The following is a 20,597-nucleotide window of genomic DNA, read 5'->3' as shown; positions in this document are numbered from 1 at the left end:
GTCATGGTCCCGGGGTCCTGGGATTGAGCCCCGCATCCCGCTTTCTGCTCAGGGGGGGATCCTGCTTCCCTCTCTCTCTGCCTGCCTCTCTGCCTACTTGTGATCTCTGTCTGGCAAATAAATAAATAAAATCTTTTTTTAAAAAATGCATGCAGCCACTTGGTACAAGGGAAAATTTGACAGAGAGGAAGTTGGCAGACAATGACAGAAACAGACAATGGTCTCAACCAATTTCAGTTAAGATATATTTGCAAATTTTACAAGAATACGTGGCCATTGCACTCAGTGCTCGTATGTTTTCTCCCAGGGTTTTCAAAGGGGTGCATGCAGGGAAGGAACCCTGAGCTTAAGTTTCATTAGCTTCATGGTAATTGCACCTCTGAGATTGTTAGAAGGTGCTAAGTGCTACCTAAAAAAGGGCAGGGGATATAGGGTCTGGGATCAGAAGTGTGACGGGCAGCACACATATGAAGCAGGTGACCAGAACAGGCCTTCAAGAGAGGAAAGATTTGCGTAAGGACTTGCCAGGGAGAGTTAACCAAGCAGATAGGCTGGGAGAAGAGAATTGCAGGCAGAGGGAGCTGCTTGAGCAAAGAAACTAAGGCAGAGATGTGGCCGGTATATTCTAGGAACTGCGAAAAGACTAGTGTTACCAGAGCAAGGTGACAGAGGGAGACGGTAACATGAAGTCAGAGGGTTAAGAGACTGGCAGAGAAGTGGAGAACCTTTGCAGGGTTTGGAGTAGAGCAGAAACAGAATCTAACTTAAAAGGATTATTGTGGCTGCTGGGCAGCGAGCAGACTGCAGGGAGTATCAGCCGTCTAAAGAATGGATGATGGGGGCTCCAACCACAGTGGTAACCATTAACATGGTTAGAAATGGTCTATTTCTGTTGCTCATTCCTGGGTAATTGTACTTGTTCATTTGTGTATTAGCAGGGTTGGGAAATAAAATTTGTAGCTAAGCAAATATTTCTGAAATATATTTGTGTCTATGGGTATAAATAAATCAAACTGAACATAACTGTCCATAAGCAGTATTTGTGAAGGCAGAAAAATATCAACGAAGTACTAAAAAGATTTTATTTAATATACAGTGACCAAAACTTACCCCTTGGGGGGAAAGATGACCTGAATGAGTTTTGACCTAATGTGGTTCTTTGACAGGTTTGTCTGGCATCATTCATCATATCTGTTTAAGGGCTTGTATAAGGTCTAGTTCAGTGCCTTTAGCCAGCCTTTAATACTGTGAAGTCTGGTTAAGAGCTAGCTGTGGAGGAACAGCAGGTTCCCAAATGCTCCATAACTGCTGGGCAGACCACCCAGGAAGCTCTTCTGTGTGTGAGTAGAAGACAAACACCTAAGCTTCAAAATACCTCAGGATACAACGCTGTCAAGAGGCAATAATAAGAAAATGACACTGCAGCGTGTTGCCAACAGTTGAGAGGCTGTGCAGAAACAGGATTTACTACTACTGGTCCAGTGAAGAACAGGAGTATAAAATAGCCACACAAAAGTACTTGGCATATTTCAGGTGGATATAATTAAAGATGTTGAAACAAGGTTAGCTGACACATTGTTTGGATTATAATCCCCAGAATGCAGATTCTGAAGCCAAGATCTACTCACAGGAAGTATACTGGTGAGCCTTCTTCCGAGCAACACTGGTCGGGAGTGAGGACATCGGGAGTGGGTAGGTCAAGGTGAACTGTGATGTAGTGGCAACAGAGGCCTCAGGTGGGAGTTCTAGAGCTGGAATGGCCGGCCCTTCAGAGTCATCCAGAACGCAGTAAGGAGAAGGAGCCCTGCCTTCTCACTGTGTGGGAAGCAAATGTTGGCTGCAGGCTGCCCTTGGGATGTGTGCCTGTTCTTGGGAGAAACGGTTCCTTTACTCAGAGGGTCACTCCCCAATTAGAACAGAGCTGTGGCAGCTGGGGGTGGGTATCTCAGTCTTGAAGAGGGGATTCTGGCAGTAGCGGGCACGGCATCCACTACACGCATGCCTGGCAATATTGAGTGCAGGGGGCACAATCGCACACACGCACTCACTCAATACTACAAAGCAAGCACATCTTACAGGGACGTCTCTCTCAAAGGTTAAATGACTCGCCCGGGAGCAAATCTACTCATAATGAGTAAGGAGATCCTCAGAAATGAAATCTTCTAGTGTTTTAATTACAAATATCAAAGTTTAGTCTTATATATAGTATTAGGAACTTTCATAAGATGAAACTTGATATGAAAAAAATTAAGGACACAGAAAAGTATTTTAGTGTAAAAGATTTTTTTAACCTAAGTCAAAGAACATGAAAATGGAAATGAAATATTAGTCTTATGTGAGATGCTAATTAGCCATGAAAAAATCTTCATCCAATCAGAATTCAAAATCACATTTAAAGATAGAAAATCAACTCAAACTGAATTAATATTATAAGTACGTTAAATCAAATAAATATGCTATTAGGGTTTTCATGTTTATAGACTTGCAAGATAATTTTTAGAATATTCACATTTTCTATATTTTCTCAAATGTATATTATCTATCAAACAGTAAACATATCTAACTTAAATATTCAGATAAAGTGATAATCACAAAACAAATATTAAAATTATGGGACTCAGGCAATGAAAACTTAATAATGAATTAGTTAGTTTATACTGCATATACAAAAAGTTGTTTTACTGCCTAACAGATGTCTTTAACTAGTATTTATTTTATTTATTTATTTTTTCTTATTGTGTTAGGTTAGTCACCATAAAATTCATCATTACTTTTTGATGTAGTGTTCCAAGTTAAGTAGTATTTAACAGGTGAGGAGCCAGTATGTTTTGTCCCAGGAAATGAAAATACACTTGGGTAAAAACAAGTTACATAGTTGTTAAACTTTATCAGTTTAAATGGTATCTGGACAAAAAGTCAAATAATATTTTAAAGCCCATTAAAGGGATACCTGAGAAAATAATTTATTTTAAAAGAGACACTTTAAGTTTCCTCTATAAATAGGTTGAAGCAGAGCCCTCCATTTAGCAGATGCAAATTGGGTGACTGCGTATGGGGCAGAATTTTAGGTGAGATCCAAAAGCCAAAAATATCTCTCCCACCAACTTGTCAACATTTGAAATGCCACTTAGAGATTAACTCCTTTGTCATAATTAAAATACCACGGAGGAAATTATATTCAGCCATATAGGTTATTGTTCCTTTGAGGCTGGGATTTTCGGTCTCTGCTCTCTGGAATCCCTCAGCAGGCTTGGGGTGGGTGGAGGGCAAGAACAGGTCTGTGGTCCCAAGCGGGAGAACAAACCTGAGTGAGTCTGTGTGGGCAGCCACCATCTTGGCTTCAACTAGGGTAGATCCTACTTTTGTTTATATAGTAGATTCCAAAAAAGAATTTTAATCTAAGAAAAATATATTGTTGTAAACTGTCTTAGCTTGAAAGAAAGTATGGCACGCCCTTTTCGAAAGAATGAAACTTGAAAAAAGGTGGTAAATGAGAACATGGGGTACCTGACAGTCTAAACTGGGGGCTTAGGGGGTGGGGATGGCTGAAGGTCAACAGAGGCTGAGGATGGAGAGGCCTGCAAAATGGCCATCACAGGCTTCACAGTTAACATGGGAGCAGGACTACATTTCCCTGCCTTTAAGCATTTGAAGTTACATTTTGGGGGCAATGGGTGGCTCAGACAGTTGAGCAACCACTCTCGACTTTGGCTCCAGTAGTTTTCTCAGAGTCATGGAATAGAGCACTGCACAGGGCTCCCTGCTTAACGTGGAGTCTGCTTGAGATTCTCTCTCCCTCTCTCTCTCTGCTCCTCCCCAACTCTAAAATAAATTTAAAAATCTTTTTTTAAAAAATGGCACATTTCATTGTTTTGTTAGAATATTTCTTTTAAGGAACTTCCCTGCCATCCCATTTTTCTGTCTATTGACAAAGTAAAATTTCCAAAACAAGGCGAAAGTTCTACAAAAATATTTTCTTTGTATCCAATTAAAATTCTCACTAAGATATGAAAATGTTCTAAATTATCTGGATGACAGTGGCAAGGCAAATGTGCTTGCCTGTCACGTCCTAAGCCAAGTAATTTCAATAAGCCCTTTATACATGAGGATCTTTCAAGAAGAAATGAAACAAAGATCTCATTTTGTTGAAATTAATTTAGTGCCTAAAATTCTATTTAATTGGGATTAAAGTATAAGGTGTATAGATCTTGTCAGTAGTGGGTATAATATAATATACCATATACCAGAGTTTGGTAAGTTAAGGCTTTTTTGGAAGCTCCTGGATTTAATATATTTCTTTCCAAAGAAAATGAGGACTTCTTTTTGATGAGAAAAACATAGTCACATCTCCCAAATCCTATTTCAGTAGGGGAAATGAACATCTTAAGATTAAATATGAGCTAAATCATCAGACTTCCCCAAATTCTCAGCCTAAGAAATCATATTCTCATCTTTAGGTAGGGTACATGTTTTTAATGCTATTCAGTGTCTTTTTAGAATATATCAAATATGCCTACAAATTTAATTTCCCCCTTAATATGAATAAGGGGAAACTGGGTAACTAAAACCTGTATAAAAGTTTGCCATCTATAGCAGTCCATTTTTATTTTAGTAAGTAATCCATTTTTCATAAAACATTATTGAAATTGTATGTAGAATCTTAAGTAGGTGTAAATGTATCACTTCATTTGCACTTAGTAGAAAATCTGTATTCATTTCTATGTTCAGATGATGAATTGACGCTTGATAATATCCATGGTGAGTTGGGCTAACATAGATGTCAGTGGGTAATTCAGGGGACGGGAGCATATGTAGGAAGAGAATCTCAATGACTTGAGCATCTCAAACACTCTGTGAAAAAGCTAATTGAGAGGTAAAAACAAATTAACTGCTATGGAGAAGGACAATCTCCCCGAGAGAGAGAGTGTGCCGACAGCAGTAAGGTTCAGTGGTTGCATTTAGTCCGGGTAACTGCTGGGACAGTAATCCAGCTCTGGCCTGGGGACTTTCCCTGCTGACTGCCCACCTGGCAATTCTCTGGGCACCTTCAAGGCTGTCAGGACTGTGCAAGGAAAGCTGCTCTCACTACAACCAGCTCTGCATGGGAGCTGATGCCCCGACCAATTGCTTTTCCCTGATTTTGATCCAGACGCAGTTTTTCTCTTCAGTGGGTCTAGGAAGGGAAGATTGTATCTTCCTGTGCACAGAGATTTACACCTGGCTGCAAATGCCTGTCAGGAAATAGGCTGAGGTGAATACACTGGCATTTCCCCCCAACAGTTGAAAGATGAAAGGAAGGAAGGAAGGAAGAGGAGGAAGGAGAGAGAGAGAAAGAGAGGAAGGAAACAAGCCAGCAAGCAAAGCGAAGAAAGAATAGAACAGAAAGTAGAGTAGATGAGTGGTTTCTGTGCCTACTGCTAATCGTTATTCCATGAGAGGTTGGAAGGCATTCACAGGATCTCGTTTCTTTGCCTTTAAAATGAGCAGTCTGACACTTGCCTACAGTGATAAAATCCACACATAAAAATTAATAATCTCCATCATATTTTGCCCAACATTTAAGGAATGTTCTTAAAATCTTAACAATGACCCCGAATATTCCAATCTTCCGAGTCTCGTCATAATTCCTTTGAAAATGAATGTCATCTTGGAACATTTTAGTATCTATACTTAACGCATATCCTGAATTTGTTTTTCCAATGTTTATCCAAATAATGTAGGTGAAATAACAGAACAGCTCAGGGATTATAAATACATATCTGGAAAAAGTGGTTTAAACAGAAAGACAAAAATCAAGGGCTGTACAATGGAAATAAGGACATAATGCACACACAGTGATGAGGCCATTCAAGAAACAAATCTTGCCACTATTTTACGGATAACCTGTTTTCTCCTTCTATTCACTTAATTGCTCCACATATTCCTAAATATATAAATAAACTTTCTATTAATACATATGGTTAGAAAGCCTCAAACATTAAAAAAAAAAAAAAAGACCACCAAATAATCTCAAATGGATTCATGATGCTCTTGTGCCACTGGTAGAGCAAATTCCATATTCAAATATCTAAATCCAAATTCAGATATCCAAAGCATAGGGATGACTAGGTATCGCAGATAAAAGTTAGTCTCTTTTCTGTTATCAATCAAATTATCCCATCTTCTGAAGAGAAATAAACCCATGAACTGGAATGGTAAAGTAGTAAAAAGCTGAGAAAACCCACACATTAGTTTCATTGTCTTCAAAAGGTGTCATATTGCTCTAATTGTATGAAAATAATCATAGGCATGGGCCAAGAGGGTATTCTAGGCTTCTCTGCATCTTCCCACAGTACCTAGGAGAATGCCTGGCAGGCAGTATTTGATAATGTGAGGATTTACTGCACTATTCATTGAAAATCATCTTTCTTTCTGTCACCGGCAGAATACAAATTGTTAGATGCATACCGTACTACTCAGAAGATGAACTAGATGCCGGACAAAGATAATCTTTTAAAAATAAATCTCTAAATTATCCCTTTAACAAAGCTAATTTTCCTTATGCTATAAGAGAACAATATAACCAAACAATATAAAAATAGAAAGGCTAAAAATCTCCAAATCACAGCTGCCTGAATCTTTTTTTGTTTTGTTTTAGTTACTAAATTCCACCATATTTCCCTTGCTCCCAACCAGAGTGAATTCATGTAAAGTTAATGAAGATTAAGCTTCTAGACCCATACTTGCCCCAGCCCTGAGAGTACTGGAAGTTGCTGGGAGCTTTAGATTATCATAAGTAGGGAAGGGAAGCCAGCAACTCTCTAGCAATTAAGGAGTATTTCCATATAAGTACTTCTGAGAAAAACTAAAAAAAGTCTCAAAAGAAAGGATCTAAATCTCCAATCCTCCATTAATTTGTCATGGTTTACTTTCTTAATATAAATAAATATCCACTTTCAGGCCTAATTTTAAATAGGTTCCTCTTAATCCAAATAAATATCCACTTTCAGGCCTAATTTTAAATAGGTTGCTCTCGCCCAAATTGTGTAAGCTCTAGACCTCACATAAACCGGATCTGCCTCCACTGACATTGAATGGAAGACAACCCACAGAGCATTATTGACCAATTGTGTGTGAAAAGCACTAATTCTAGTGAAAAAACTTCCCTGTACCCATCTTCCACTTGTTTCCCCGTGTTGTCTCCCACCCACTCACACATCCCACACTCGTGCTCATCAATTCTCTGTCACAATCACCCAACGTCCTTCTAGTTTTTCCACCCACCATCTCTTAAAGCTTGGCTAATACCGTTTCCTATCAACCCTTTCTTTCCTGCTCTCCCAGGGAAACGCTAACATTTCTGACAGCATCTCCATGGGGACGAAGAGGAGGAGCTGCAAGAAAGAACAGGACTGGAAAAGCAGAAGTCATTGAGCCATAGCTATAGCAGATGTTCTCAAAGTGGCTGGGGGTGGTGGCATTGACAGGGGATCTAAGGTAAGTGAAGGTTTGGACTAGTAAGCATTAACTCCAAAAACCTGAAGGATTTCATAAATTATGGTGCACATCAAGTGTGACTACTAAAGCTAGAAACAATAAGATTCCATCAACCTAAAAGGTCCCATGATGGGCAAGAGACTGTACCAGAATACAAAAAAAAAAAATAAAAATGTACACTGTGGTTATGACTACATAGGGCAAATGAGTGCTTATGGAAATTATATGCAAAAGTGAGAATGGTTATATAACAAATAATGGGATTATAAGTGACATAACTTTTTCTTAAAATTCCTCTAATGTTATTATGTTTTCAATTTTTTTTATAGGGAATTTTCCCATACCAGGGATAGACATTTAGGTTGTTCTCAGGCCTTTGTCTTATATATCCATTTAAACTCAGGTCTATTTCATGCCATGTAATTGCACAAATGGGACTGAGGCTACATGGAATACAGAAAGAGTATGTCCGTTTGAGAGGTGACCTGCTAGTATTAAGACCTAACCAAAAGCTCCTATTTCTAAGTTATCAATGAAAGATATGATGAGGATAAGAACCTCAGTGAAAAATTGAAGACAAACCATATACAATATGAAAAACCACGCCAGGGAATTTTGAATCACACCTGGCCTTCAGCCCATATTTGAAAGCCACTGCTCTAGAAGATGATGACAATACAATCAATTATTTTGGTTCTTAAAGCTAGCAATGGATATGTATACACACACACACACACACACGTGCATATGTGTATAAACATAGATGTATAATATACATATACATACATATTCAGCAGAGTGATATAGATCATCAAACACAGAAAATTGGAAAGATGATCATCCCAGTTTATTTTATTGATCAGGCACTCTTTTAAGATCAAAATGGATAGAAAGGGGGAAAAATAAGTTTTACTAGAGCCACAATGCCTTTGAGTTATAAGTAGCAAACATATTCATTTGTTGATATATCATCTAATACTCTGTATAGGACATGCCATGAGACGGGATAAAGTTGTTCATAACCAGAAAAGACATGGTCTTGGCCACAGTAAGTCAGAGGTAACTGCGTTAGAGATGGTGCTCCAAGAAAGGGCAGTTCATCCATGTGCCATGGGAAGCTAGAGTTCGGCCAGACAACAGATATGATCTGATTCGGGAATTAATAAAAGATGGCATGCAGTGGCCTTTGCTCAGTATCTCTTCAGCTGGAATTAGCAAGTTCTCCCCACTGAGGAGGAAGTGCAGAAAAAGACCTCAATTCTAAGATTTGCAAATCTGAATATTTGGGATACAGTTTGCTAATCCATTTTTGTCACTACTATCTGGCTCTTTCCATCTTAAGAACCGGCTTAGAAAACTGCAGATCTTGGTTTCTTTTCCATCAGTCCAAACATGCACTCCCAACAATTTCAAGTTACTACAAGTCGTCACTGAATACAAACTTTGGAAGAGACGCTCAGTAGCATACCATTATATAGTGTTTCTGTGAAACAAACATGATAGGCATAAATAATTTTAAGGAGAATAGGTAACAGTAAAACATAATAAAATAATTAGGAAGTGAAGATTATTATCTTTGTTTTTAACATGACTACTTTATTTTAAGTTTATATAATTTTTAACAATGGCTGTATTTAACAACTGACTCATGAAATTCCTGAAAATTTAACAATCAGCAATCTCAAACCAGTAGGAGCAAGTTTCAGCTTTTCAAACCCACTTAGTCTCTTGAGTGTTATGCTCACTCAAGTGTCATGACCTCAGGGTTGTGAGATCAAGTCCTACATTGGCTCTGGCCTTAGCAGGGAATCTGCTTGAGATGCTCTCTCTCCCTCTCCTTACACCCTCCCTCCATCCCCCACCCCTTGCATGCTTTCTCAGTCTCTCTAAAATAAAAATAAATAAGCCTTTAAAAAAAGAAGGAGGAAAAAAAACCTCTGGAGGTGGGGGTATTGATGTTTTAGAAAAGGTCTCCAGATGATTCTAATGTGGCAGCCAGGATTGAAAGACCAGTGGTCTATGCTAAAACCTGATGGGGCTGATGTCCAGGTTTCTTGGAATACGGGAAAAAGAATTTATTGCCTAAGAGAAATTGGATATTCCAAAGGGGAAAACTGGGAAGAAGGGAGGGGAACTGAGCATTCCATGGGAAAAGAATGATAAAGACGGAGGATATCTTGGAGTGGGGAGGGGGAACTCAGATAAAACCAGGGTAACTAACCATCGTGTTTTGCCTGGGACTGAGAGGTTTCCTGGATATAAGGTTTTCAGTGCTACAACCAGAAAAGTCATGGGCACATGAATGGACGCACTGGATTTTTCATTTTATTTATTTTTTTAAAGGTTTTATTTATATTTTTGACAGAGATCACAAGCAGGCAGAGAGGCAGGCAGAGAGAGAGGGAGAGGGAAGCAGGCTTCCTGCTGAGCAGAGAGCCCGATGTGGGACTCAATCCCAGGACCCTGAGATCATGACCTGAGCTGAAGGCAGCTGCTTAGCCCGCTGAGCCACCCAGATGCCCCTGGATTTTTCATTTTAATTAATTTTCATTAATTTAAATTTAAACAGCTACATGAGACTAGGGGCTACTGTATTGGACAGCACAAGAAGATGGCTTCTTTGCATATATACATTTCCTCTTCTGTTTGCCGGTATGGAAAAAATTATGAAGCATATTAAAGAAATACATAAGAGTAGTAATTCAGATCCTGAAGTTAAATATTTGCTATCAAGCCCACGTACAAATATGAACACATGATAAAAATTATTCAGAAATATGTAACAAACTTGTGAGAAAAAAAAAAAAAAAAACTTTTGTTTTTTCCAGGCATATTCCCAGGCATTCCAGGTTGCTGATACAAATGAGTGGAGATAAATGATATTAAGGCAACCATGCTCCCTCACCTAGCTCCTCTCTTAATCAATAACAAGTACTTTGCAAAAGGTTGGACTAGATCTGTAACCAAGACAGAAATCTGGAAAAGAAAAATATTACTGGATGATGGGAAACCTTGACCTTGATGTCTTGAACATCACTTCCTAAACCTTTAGCTGACTCGTAGACTACAGAAAATAAATTATAATGTTTTTTGTGGAATTACATTTCCCCAAAGATCAATTTTTGCATGGTAATATTCTCATTCCAAATGCAAACATGATAATGTCATTTTAAAGAATTACAGATAGAAAATATGATGTTCATAATTATAATATAAAGTTTATATTTGTAGAATAAAACTTAATATTAAGAAAAGTTATAGAAATAAAGACTGATTAAAATATAATTACTTTGTTATCACATTCAAATATAGATATAATTTTAAAAATGATGAGTTGAAATAGTTTGTTCCTTTGATGGAAAAATGGCCATCCACTGAGTAATTCAATTATTTTCTCTTGAAATGTGGGCTACAAAATCATTAGAACAACATTAACTTGACAGACTTAACATGGATACTTGATTGTGATAAACAAACGATTCAAATTCCTTAACTTTCAGTTCTTAAGCCACTTTAGCCAAGTATGAGTCACTTTTTTCTCTTCCAGAGGTGCAATAGCAAAATGTAGCATAGAACATTTAGCCATCTTGTCCCGACAAATAACCAATTCACCTTTTTCCCCAGTATATTCTTAAGTATTGATTTTACCAAGTGAACTCAGACATGTGTCACACTTATCCAATACAGATCCTTTTCCTTGGAAATGTAGTTTGTACATCAATCAGTCACCTGGCCTTTCACCTCTAATTCCTATTGCCACTGTCTGTCAATTATTAAAGCCTTTCCCATTTCTCTAAATAAGATCTTTTTTGAAACTGAAATACATAGTGACTCCTATCAAAAATATATGTTTCTTGGAAAAGTATGCCATGTTCACATGATTAAATGTCTTCATTAAAATTACTTTTCTGAGTTGAAAACATTGAAAGTTTATAAATCCACTTTCCAAATGCCTCTAGGTATTTTCCTTTAAAGCATACTCTCTGAATGGTAATATTAGCACTTGTAAGCCAAACTCTGGTTTGAGAAAGACAACATTAAAAGAAATTCAAGCTGAGTGGCATTGTTAGAAGGGTCTTCAAATGGAGCAGAGTGTATTCATCTCTGGCTGAACCCAGTGAGAGTTACAGAATGACACCCACCTTGAGCTGCAGGCCTCCTGGGATAAGAGTGTTTGCTGGAAGGCTTTTAATGTGTTGGTAGACATAAGAGGAGAATTGCTCCTGCTCAGCCTGTAATTGGGGGCCAAGTTTAGAGAGATGACCTCTGTTGCTTTTGATAGCTGTCTGCAATTCATCAATCAGCCTGCTCACCTGAAGGGGTTAAATTACAAGAGTTGTTAGCAAGAAGTAATTGTTGATGTCACACCTATTAGATTTTTGAGTACCTAGTTTGATGGGAGGGAAAATGACTTCAATATAAGAATTTGAGTATAGCGCTATCTTCAAGTAAAGAGAACAGAAGAGATACGCATTCTTTCATCAGCTAATTTTATTTATGGGAAAATTTATAATTTTTGCACTTCACTAATATGGAATAGATAGCCATTTACAAATGCTGAATAAAAATATCTCCGGTTATGTGAAGAAACATGCACCTCACAAATTTGCGAAGGATTTCTAAAATGCTTAACAGAATAAAATCTTCCTAAGACTTCAATTAATCCAACATATGTATCACTGACAATATTTAATTTTATTATATGAAAACCATGTTATGTAAATTTGTTTTCTCTAATAGATTAGATTCTTACACAAACATTAAGTGATATATGGTAGTCACCAAAAGAGATTAAAGCAGAAATTCACTTTACCTATGGCCCTTTAAAAATGATTAAATTAGACCCATTTAGAGTTATGAATGGGCTTTTGAAATATTGGGTTAAAAATCATGGCTCTTCCATTTACTGACTGAAAGACTGTGAACAGGTAATAAAACCCTTATCTGTAATGAAGAATAATAACAGCCTGATCATATTAAGAATTAAATAAGATTACAGAATGAATGACACATTGTCTAGCCTATAGTAATGTGTCTAATGTACATTATATTATTATAGTGTTTTCTTTTTTAAATCTAGTTATTTTCCACATATCAAGTGTTAGTTGTTATTCTTGGTCTATCTTTCCTATTCCTATCCCTACTTCACATAAAGCAGATAAAAATTTGAAACTATCTGCTAGCAGATTCTCCATCTCACTTCAATGTCCACAGTAAAAAATGGGAAATCTTTCTCCAAGGGTCTCCCTTGTACAGACACCTCATCCTCTTTTTCTCTCTTTCAAATGAAATATGGTATTTGTCCTAGTATATACTCCAACTCTGTTAAATCCATGATTTCTATCCCTTCTACAGAGGATTCCAAGAAATCAATGAAAGCAAGTTTGTACTCTTATCTATATAACTTGAATATTAACTTTTCTACTCTACCTAGTTAGTTCAAGATTACATATGTATGTACACACACACACACACACACACACATACATATACGTAGACATACACTTTAATGACATTAACTTTCCCCAAAAACTTTAGAAGCATTATGTGCATATAAACAAGCTAATTTAAATGATTCTTATTTTTCTTTGATCTTCCATATCTCTCTTATTTGTCCTTATGTCATTAATCATCTACTCCCTTGTTTTTTTTTATTTATTTTCATTAAAAAAAAAAATTAAGTAGGCTCCAACCCCAGCATGGAGCCCAGCACAGGGCCTGAACTCACAACCCTGAGATTAAGACCTGAGCTGAAATCAAGAGTTGGATGCTTAACTGACTGAGACACCCAGGCGCCTCTCAGCTAGTCGCTTAAAAAAAAAAAAAAAATCCTACACTTTAAAAAGGACTGGCAAATCTTTTCTTGAAAAGGGACAGATAGTATTTTCAGTTTTATAGGCCATAAGGTTTCCATCAAAACTGTTTGACCCTGCAGTTGTACTTTGAAAGCAGCCACAGACCACATGTAAGTGGGCAAGACTGTATTCCAATAACACTTTTTAGGAAAAATAATCAATAGACTATATTTGGCCCTAAAACTGTAGTTTGCCAACCCTTCTTCCAAATTCATATATTTCTTCTCCTTCCTTCCTTTTCTTATAAGTAATACTCTGGTCCACGCCCTCATCTCCTCATCCTTTCCCCTTACTTGAATTACCACAACACCTACTGAGTGGTCTCTCTGTCCCTGGTCTCTCCACCTCAGAGTCACCCTGCCACCTCCCCTGAATTAATCTACCTCCAACAGAACAGTGAATCCCCCAGTTGCTCCCCCCATCTTCCTCAGCTTGGCTTTCAAGATTAAAAACCTTTTCTGTTTTTTGGAATGAATGTCTATGCTTCCCATAGTACTGTTAACTCTCCTATAAAGTTGTAACATTTAAAATACAGAAATAATAAGTGATCCAATATTAAATTGGTCAGTTTCCAGCCTAATCTTCATCATATTACCCTCCAGTATTATCCTCAAAAATGATGGATAATAACATCTGTCATACCAAAACTAGAGACCAAAACAGGCCAAGCAACTTGTTCATATAGTTGTCTGACAAAATTTAAATGCAAGAATGAAAAGCTTTAGACTCCAGATGCCATTTCTGCAAAGCACTGATCCTCTCTGAACCTTTCCTCACCCCCAGCATCATATGATTTAAAAAGACAAAATTTTATGTTAGTCTTTAAAATATATTAAACATCATGCAATGCATTATGCTTGTCAGTAATACTGTTCTCTGCAATTTTACGTACTGTACTTTATACTATAGTGAGCCACCAAAAAAAAAAAAATAGGAGGAATTTCAGGCTTTGATTTGAGAACATTTTTATACATGACTGGTTTTACTGTCACAATCCATAGCCTTTCACAGATAGGGGATTTCATGTGACATCAGAAACCAACCAACCATACAATTGATGATGTCATTTGCATTCTAAAGGGCTATTGGTTAAAGCCTTAAAAGTTTCATTTCCTATGAATCCTTTGTTCTTTCAAAAAAATTCTCTATCATTTTTGCTATTTTCAATTGTCCCATGATTATCTGTTAATGTACGTGAAGTACAATTACATCAATTATCACCTGTCTTTTTAAAAAAGATAAGTTAAAACTATCAAAAAAGGTGTTCTAGCAAAAATTAACATATCTCAAAATAGGAAAAAATATATCAAGAATCCTGCCATTGACATTTTGGTAAAATTTCCATCCAATCTTACTAAAACTTTATGTTACTTTACATATTCATAAGGTCTTTTATCCCCAAAGTGCTACATTTTGTTCTCAGTTATTATAACAGACTACCCTTAAAGATAACCCTACACATGAAGTAACTCGTATACCAAAATTGGGTAGGTAATACAATAACCCTGAATTATTTTACATAATATGATTTTTTTTTTCAAATCACAGATGTTGCCAGAAGGGGAAAAATGCTCTTTAAAATTCTTCATCATGAATCTTTTTTTTCCTGCAAATCCTTTTTTTTCCTCTCTCTCTCTCTACAAAGGCAATGTGAATAGGGGTAAAAGAAGACAAAACTTGACCTTTTGTGATCCCAGCATTAATGGGTCTGTTCATAATTCAATCTATGTGTGTGTGGGAGCATCCATGTGGAAACATAGAGGCCTGAGAGACATAAAGCCTTTCCCTTTAAACATTATCTGACCCTATCAGTCCCATTCACAAAAGAAGGCTTACGTATGCATATGTTGAAAAAATGCACCATCTCATTGTGCGGCAGAAAGCCTACACATTCTACTCTTCATTCTCCGTGGAAATGCAGCACGGAAGTGACACTTGTACAGAATTTGGGAGAGTGACAAATGAGCAGAAGGTAGCAAAAAAAAATAAGTATTCGATGAGGGAAAAGACCAAACTTCTGAAAGAATGCAAATGCACACCTGTCTATAAACATAGAGGCTTTTTGCTTAAAAACACACATGGGGAGTTTAGTCACGTTTTTATAACACATTAATGTAACCCTTGAATTTATTCAACTCTCAAGATGATTTAGATTTACCATAAAATATCATTCTGTTTCTAATGATTCTAAAATTTATGCACATTGAAGTTGTATGTTCTGAATTACACATTCTGTATATTGTCCTTTGGCTACTAGGAATGATGCTTTGAGGAGTTCCTGGTTTTTCCAATGATGAGCTCAGCTCTTCCTTGATTTCTATGTGGCCTTGAGTCCATCTACTATTAGTAAGGAGGACTCCAGAGAACTTTGCACTAAATTATTGCTTGAAATCAGCACAAAAGGCGACAGCCTCTATCCTGGGAATGTCATCTTGGTATGCAACACACAGGGAATGGTCTCAAAGCTAGGTCTGTGCTTAAACTTAAGACCAAGAAACTTTCTAATTTATGACATAATTAAGAACCAGAAAAGGGTTAGGGAGATGAAAATGAGTATTTTAAGTTTCCTGAAATCTCTTTTTTCTTTCAGGCCCAAGGGTACAGCATTTTTTAGGTTGAAGAGAAATGTAACGCAGATTTGATGAACAAAGATTAGAAAAGATATGAGAACCTATGAGCAAAGTTACGTATCTCTTGATTTAGAAAGATGGGCTGCAATGTAACTACCCAGAGAACTTGAAGTGTGTACCACCTCTTACTCATACCACTTCAAATATTCCCAACTTTTTAATAGTTTCTAGAACCCTTCTAAGATGGAAGATACCTCTGAAGGAGAGTTACCATACTTCCAGCAAGAGGTCCATTGTGTGTACCACCTTTAAGCCTATTCAAGAGTCTAACATTGGGGCGCCTGGGTGGCTCAGTGGGTTAAGCCGCTGCCTTCGGCTCGGGTCGTGATCCCAGGGTCCTGGGATCGAGCCCCGCGTCAGACTCTCTGCTCAGCAGGGAGCCTGCTTCCTCCTCTCTCTCTCTCTGCCTGCCTCTCTGCCTACTTGTGATCTCTCTCTCTGCCAAATAAATACATAAAATCTTAAAAAAAAAAAAAAAAAAAAAAAAAAAGAGTCTAACATTCATGGAGGAAGGGGTGATTAAAATAGAGAGTTTAAAAAAATTTTAATTCCAGTGTAGTTTATATACTGTGTTATATGAGTTTCATATATGAGTTTCAGTGTACAATATAGTGATTCAACAGTTCCATATACTACTCTGTGCTCATCAACATAAGTTACCCTTAATCCCCTTCACCTAAAATAGAAACACTTAAATGTCTTTATAATTTATCTGGCAATTGAGCTATATTGATGGCAACAAAAATAATGTCAACTATACCTTTTGAGGAAGCAGTGAGAATGTGCTTCACAGGCTTCTAACCAACTACAGGAGCATAATGAACCATAGGTCCCAGCTACTATCTCTCCAATCCAAATGGCTGAGGATGCTGAGGTAGGTCTAACTTAGGGAGTCATAGGACTCCTCTGAAGGACAACTTGAGGTGAGGGATACACTACCAGCTTCACTAAACCTTCCTTAGACTGCAGTGCTGTCTGAGAGGCTTCCCTCCAGTTTTCCTTTCCTCTCTCCTTCACTCATGTTCAAGCCTGCATTTCAGTCTAACAGGTCTCCCGGACTTACCCAGAGCTCTCTCCATTTTCTCTCATAGGCAGTTCTTCTAATAAAATACATACACATTTAATACTGTCTTGGTACTTACTTTCCAGAGAACCTGGAATAACTTTTAAACTAACAATAGCAAATTATATGCACATTTCTAAAAACCATTTCCCAAAAAAGTAGTTTAACATGTAACACACCTCAAAGCAGTCTTATGAAACATACATTATTATTATTCCCAGTTTTCATGTGGAAAAATTAAATGAAATAAAACAAGACCATGTCTATTGTCTTAAGATAAAAACACAGACAGCAGAAATCTGAATCTAAATCTCAGATTTTATGATGTTTAGTTTGGATTTTGAAATATATCTAGAAATACAATATTTTTGTAAAAAATAAACTCTAGGCTAAATAAATTTTGAATTTTTTCCCTCCCAGATTTTTCATTTCACATTCATGATTTCACATTTCTATATATGAATTAGGCCCAAAACTTGATGTCACTTACTTTTTCCAACCAAAATATTGAAAATTACACATCAAGATTAATATAATCAGTTTCAAAGTAATGACAGAGAAATTATTCCCAAACTGTATAGAATACATTTAGAGATCACTGCACACATGTCCATGCGCACACACACACACACACACACACACACACTCACATACACAAACCACATATTCCCTTTATTGTGTATTTTATTTTTTAAGGAAACAAAAGGCATTTGAGTCATAACCAATCAAGCAAATACGTGACCAAATAAGGCACTGTATGAGAAGAACACTAATGTATCTGGGTATTAAATAAACGTTAATAAATTAATAAATACCAAATAAGCACAGCTACTTTTGGATATTCTAGAAAAGATAATTTTCATTTCCAGTGTTGCTAACAAGGTGGCATTTAAAGTGATATATTTAGCATAATGATAATTTTTCTGGGCCACTTCAATTTCAGTTCCACTGAAATTACAGTTTTGCATAAAATATCAAAGAGCAAAATAATTACAATATTTAAAAGGCAGAAAATATCAAATATATTCATTCTTTTAGATTATTCTAGATTTAATCTCTAATAATAATTTGTTATTATAGGCATACCTTTAATGATACTAATTAAACTAGAGATTAGTATTTGCCTTTCTTAAAGTTTACCATATCAAGATACATGATAGATTCAATTTAAATTCCTGTGAAAATGTAGTAAAACTCTCCAACTGTGATAAAAACATTTTCCAAATGAGTAGAGGACAATATTTTTTAATTTATAGCTGTAAATCCTGTCTTTTAACTGGTTACAATTAAGTGGAATGAGTGAGAACTGTAACTTAAATTATACAATCATTATTTGCTACATCTTAGAGCTTATTCAATTGAATTTTTCTTATGAAATATTCACTACTGAGATTACCAATCTATGGTTATAATATTGTCTTTAAAATTGGACATATACAAGTCCCAAAGATTAATATAGTCTCTAATTTAAAGGTTTGAATTTACTCAGGAAGATTTGAAGCATTGTACCTGTTCATTTTCATATCATACATAGTTAGCAGAACAGATGCAATCATAATGATAAGAAAATATTAGAGCCCCAAAGCTTCGATAGTTTTCCTTGCCAAAGTGTCAAAAGAGAATTACATGAAAGTTTAATTTTTAAATATTCACATTACCTTATTCTTTAAGTTGATTGTGATTTTATTTACTGACAATGGTACATGGGAATTAGCAAATTCATGGTCTCCCTCAGAAAGAGTAAATGCTTTTGCATTCCAGAAACCTACATAAAAATCATTTTTTCCTTTTGTCTAACACCAATTTTGTATTATTATTTCATTTATGGAATATGCTGTCAACTTCACAGCATGAGCTTTGGAGAGAAGAAGCTTTGCTTTAATAGTTCATTACAATATTGCCTACAGAAGCTTATGATTAGCTTACTTAAGCCTGACATTTGTAAACTACAGTTTTTCTTTGATAAGAGATAACACTGTTGGCATTTCTAACATTCATAACAATAATATTACTTCTAGAAGTCAGAAAATAAAAATAAGATTCAGTACTTATTCAAAGTTCAATAAGATTTTAATGTTTTTCCTATGTTAGCATATTTTATAATTTCCAGATTCAACTTGCATGTAATAATTTCCTAATTTAGGAAATTTGTGAGAAAGTTTTCAGAAATATTTTTCAGGAAATAACAATATTTATTCTTTCAAGCATATAATGATTTTTCAATCTGCCTATATCAATAAAATGATTCCAGTTTTGACCAATTGTTTTCATTTTGTTGCTATCAGATAACTATAGTTGGTTTACTATCAGACCCAAGTAAAATATGTTTTAATTTTTAAATTAGCACTCACTATAATTTTATAACACAGTTTAAAAAGGAGTTTCTTTTTTTTTTAAGATTTTATCTATTTATTTGACAGAGAGAGAGATCACAAGTAGGCAGAGAGGCAGGCAAAGAGAGGGGGGAAGCTGGCTCCCTGCTGAGCAAAGAGCCTGATGCGGGACTTGATCCCAGGACCCTGAGATCATGACCTGATCTTAAGGCGGAAGCTTAACCCACTGAGCCACCCAGACACTCCTGAAAAGTAAGTTTCTTACTTCTTCTTGTGCCTTATGGTGTTCCTTTGCTGTCATTGAAAGAATTGCTTTTTCAGTAATTTTTTCTTTCTGTTCATCTACAGCCAGGTTCAACTAGAAAAAAAACAAATTGCATGAAAATAGGCATTACTACAACATTTCTTCAAACAACCAATATAGCATATACATGGAAGGTAATTTAATATTAATTTGGCCCACATTTATATGAGAATGAACTCCATTTAGATTAAGTTGAAAATACATTTTTATATTTAAAATATTTAACACTGAATTATTCACACTCACTTTTATCATTTATAAGTTTATTAAAATGTGATTTGGGAGAGGGTCCTTAATCACAGACATTTGACACCAACAATTACTTTTTTAAAAGTAATTTTATCAAAATGAGCATAGCAATTTTTTTTAATTAGGCTGATATTTCCTATTAAAATTTTTCATTGCCAGTAGGGAATAAATTGGCTGCTGTTACATCAGGATAAAAATTCAAGAACATTAACCAAAAGCAAATGTCAATTCAAACACTCTAGAACAGTTCAAAATGATTTATAATATTTCAAGACAAGAAATAATGCATCTTAAATACCTGAACAGTTACCTGCAACCTGATCCATTAAAGGTCTTCCACTACTTCCACTACTCTTGCTAACCCATATGTTATCAATAGATGAATGTCATCCATTCTGTGTTGTTGTTGTTTTTTTTTAATAATCCCCATCGAAACAAAATGCTATTTTCAATGAAGGAGAAAGCTGAATTCACACAATAACATTCACTTAGAAAACTGGTATTATCAGAAAAAAAAAAAGAAAAGAACAACCTAATACAAAACTTTTTGAATTGGAATATTTAACAATTCTTAAGCAATGGACTGGCAATATTGTATCTCCCTACTGAGGATAAAGAAAAAATAATGGTCACATTTTTTGTTTTGTTTTGTTTGTTTTGTTAATGTTATTGTTGCTTTATATATAT

At 36.0% G+C, this 20,597-nt stretch overlaps 1 protein-coding gene across 4 annotated transcripts in view; it reads right to left on the bottom strand.

Annotated features, from left to right (window-relative positions):
- Nucleotides 1-20,597, bottom strand: part of DCDC1 (doublecortin domain containing 1) — a 440,084-nt gene that overhangs the window by 215,637 nt on the left and 203,850 nt on the right. For all 4 annotated transcript variants that reach the window (XM_059406535.1, XM_059406544.1, XM_059406519.1 and 1 more), the window contains 2 exons: nt 19,623-19,715; nt 11,619-11,789 (listed from right to left, as the gene is read on the bottom strand). In XM_059406535.1, the coding sequence (XP_059262518.1) occupies nt 11,619-11,789; nt 19,623-19,715 (264 nt within the window). The remainder of the gene's footprint in view (nt 1-11,618; nt 11,790-19,622; nt 19,716-20,597) is intronic.

This window comes from Mustela nigripes, chromosome 1 (genome assembly GCF_022355385.1).
Source record: "Mustela nigripes isolate SB6536 chromosome 1, MUSNIG.SB6536, whole genome shotgun sequence".
Lineage (NCBI taxonomy): Eukaryota > Metazoa > Chordata > Mammalia > Carnivora > Mustelidae > Mustela > Mustela nigripes.
The sequence above is the reverse complement of the archived record's forward strand: the minus strand, read 5'-3'. Positions and strand labels throughout refer to the sequence as shown.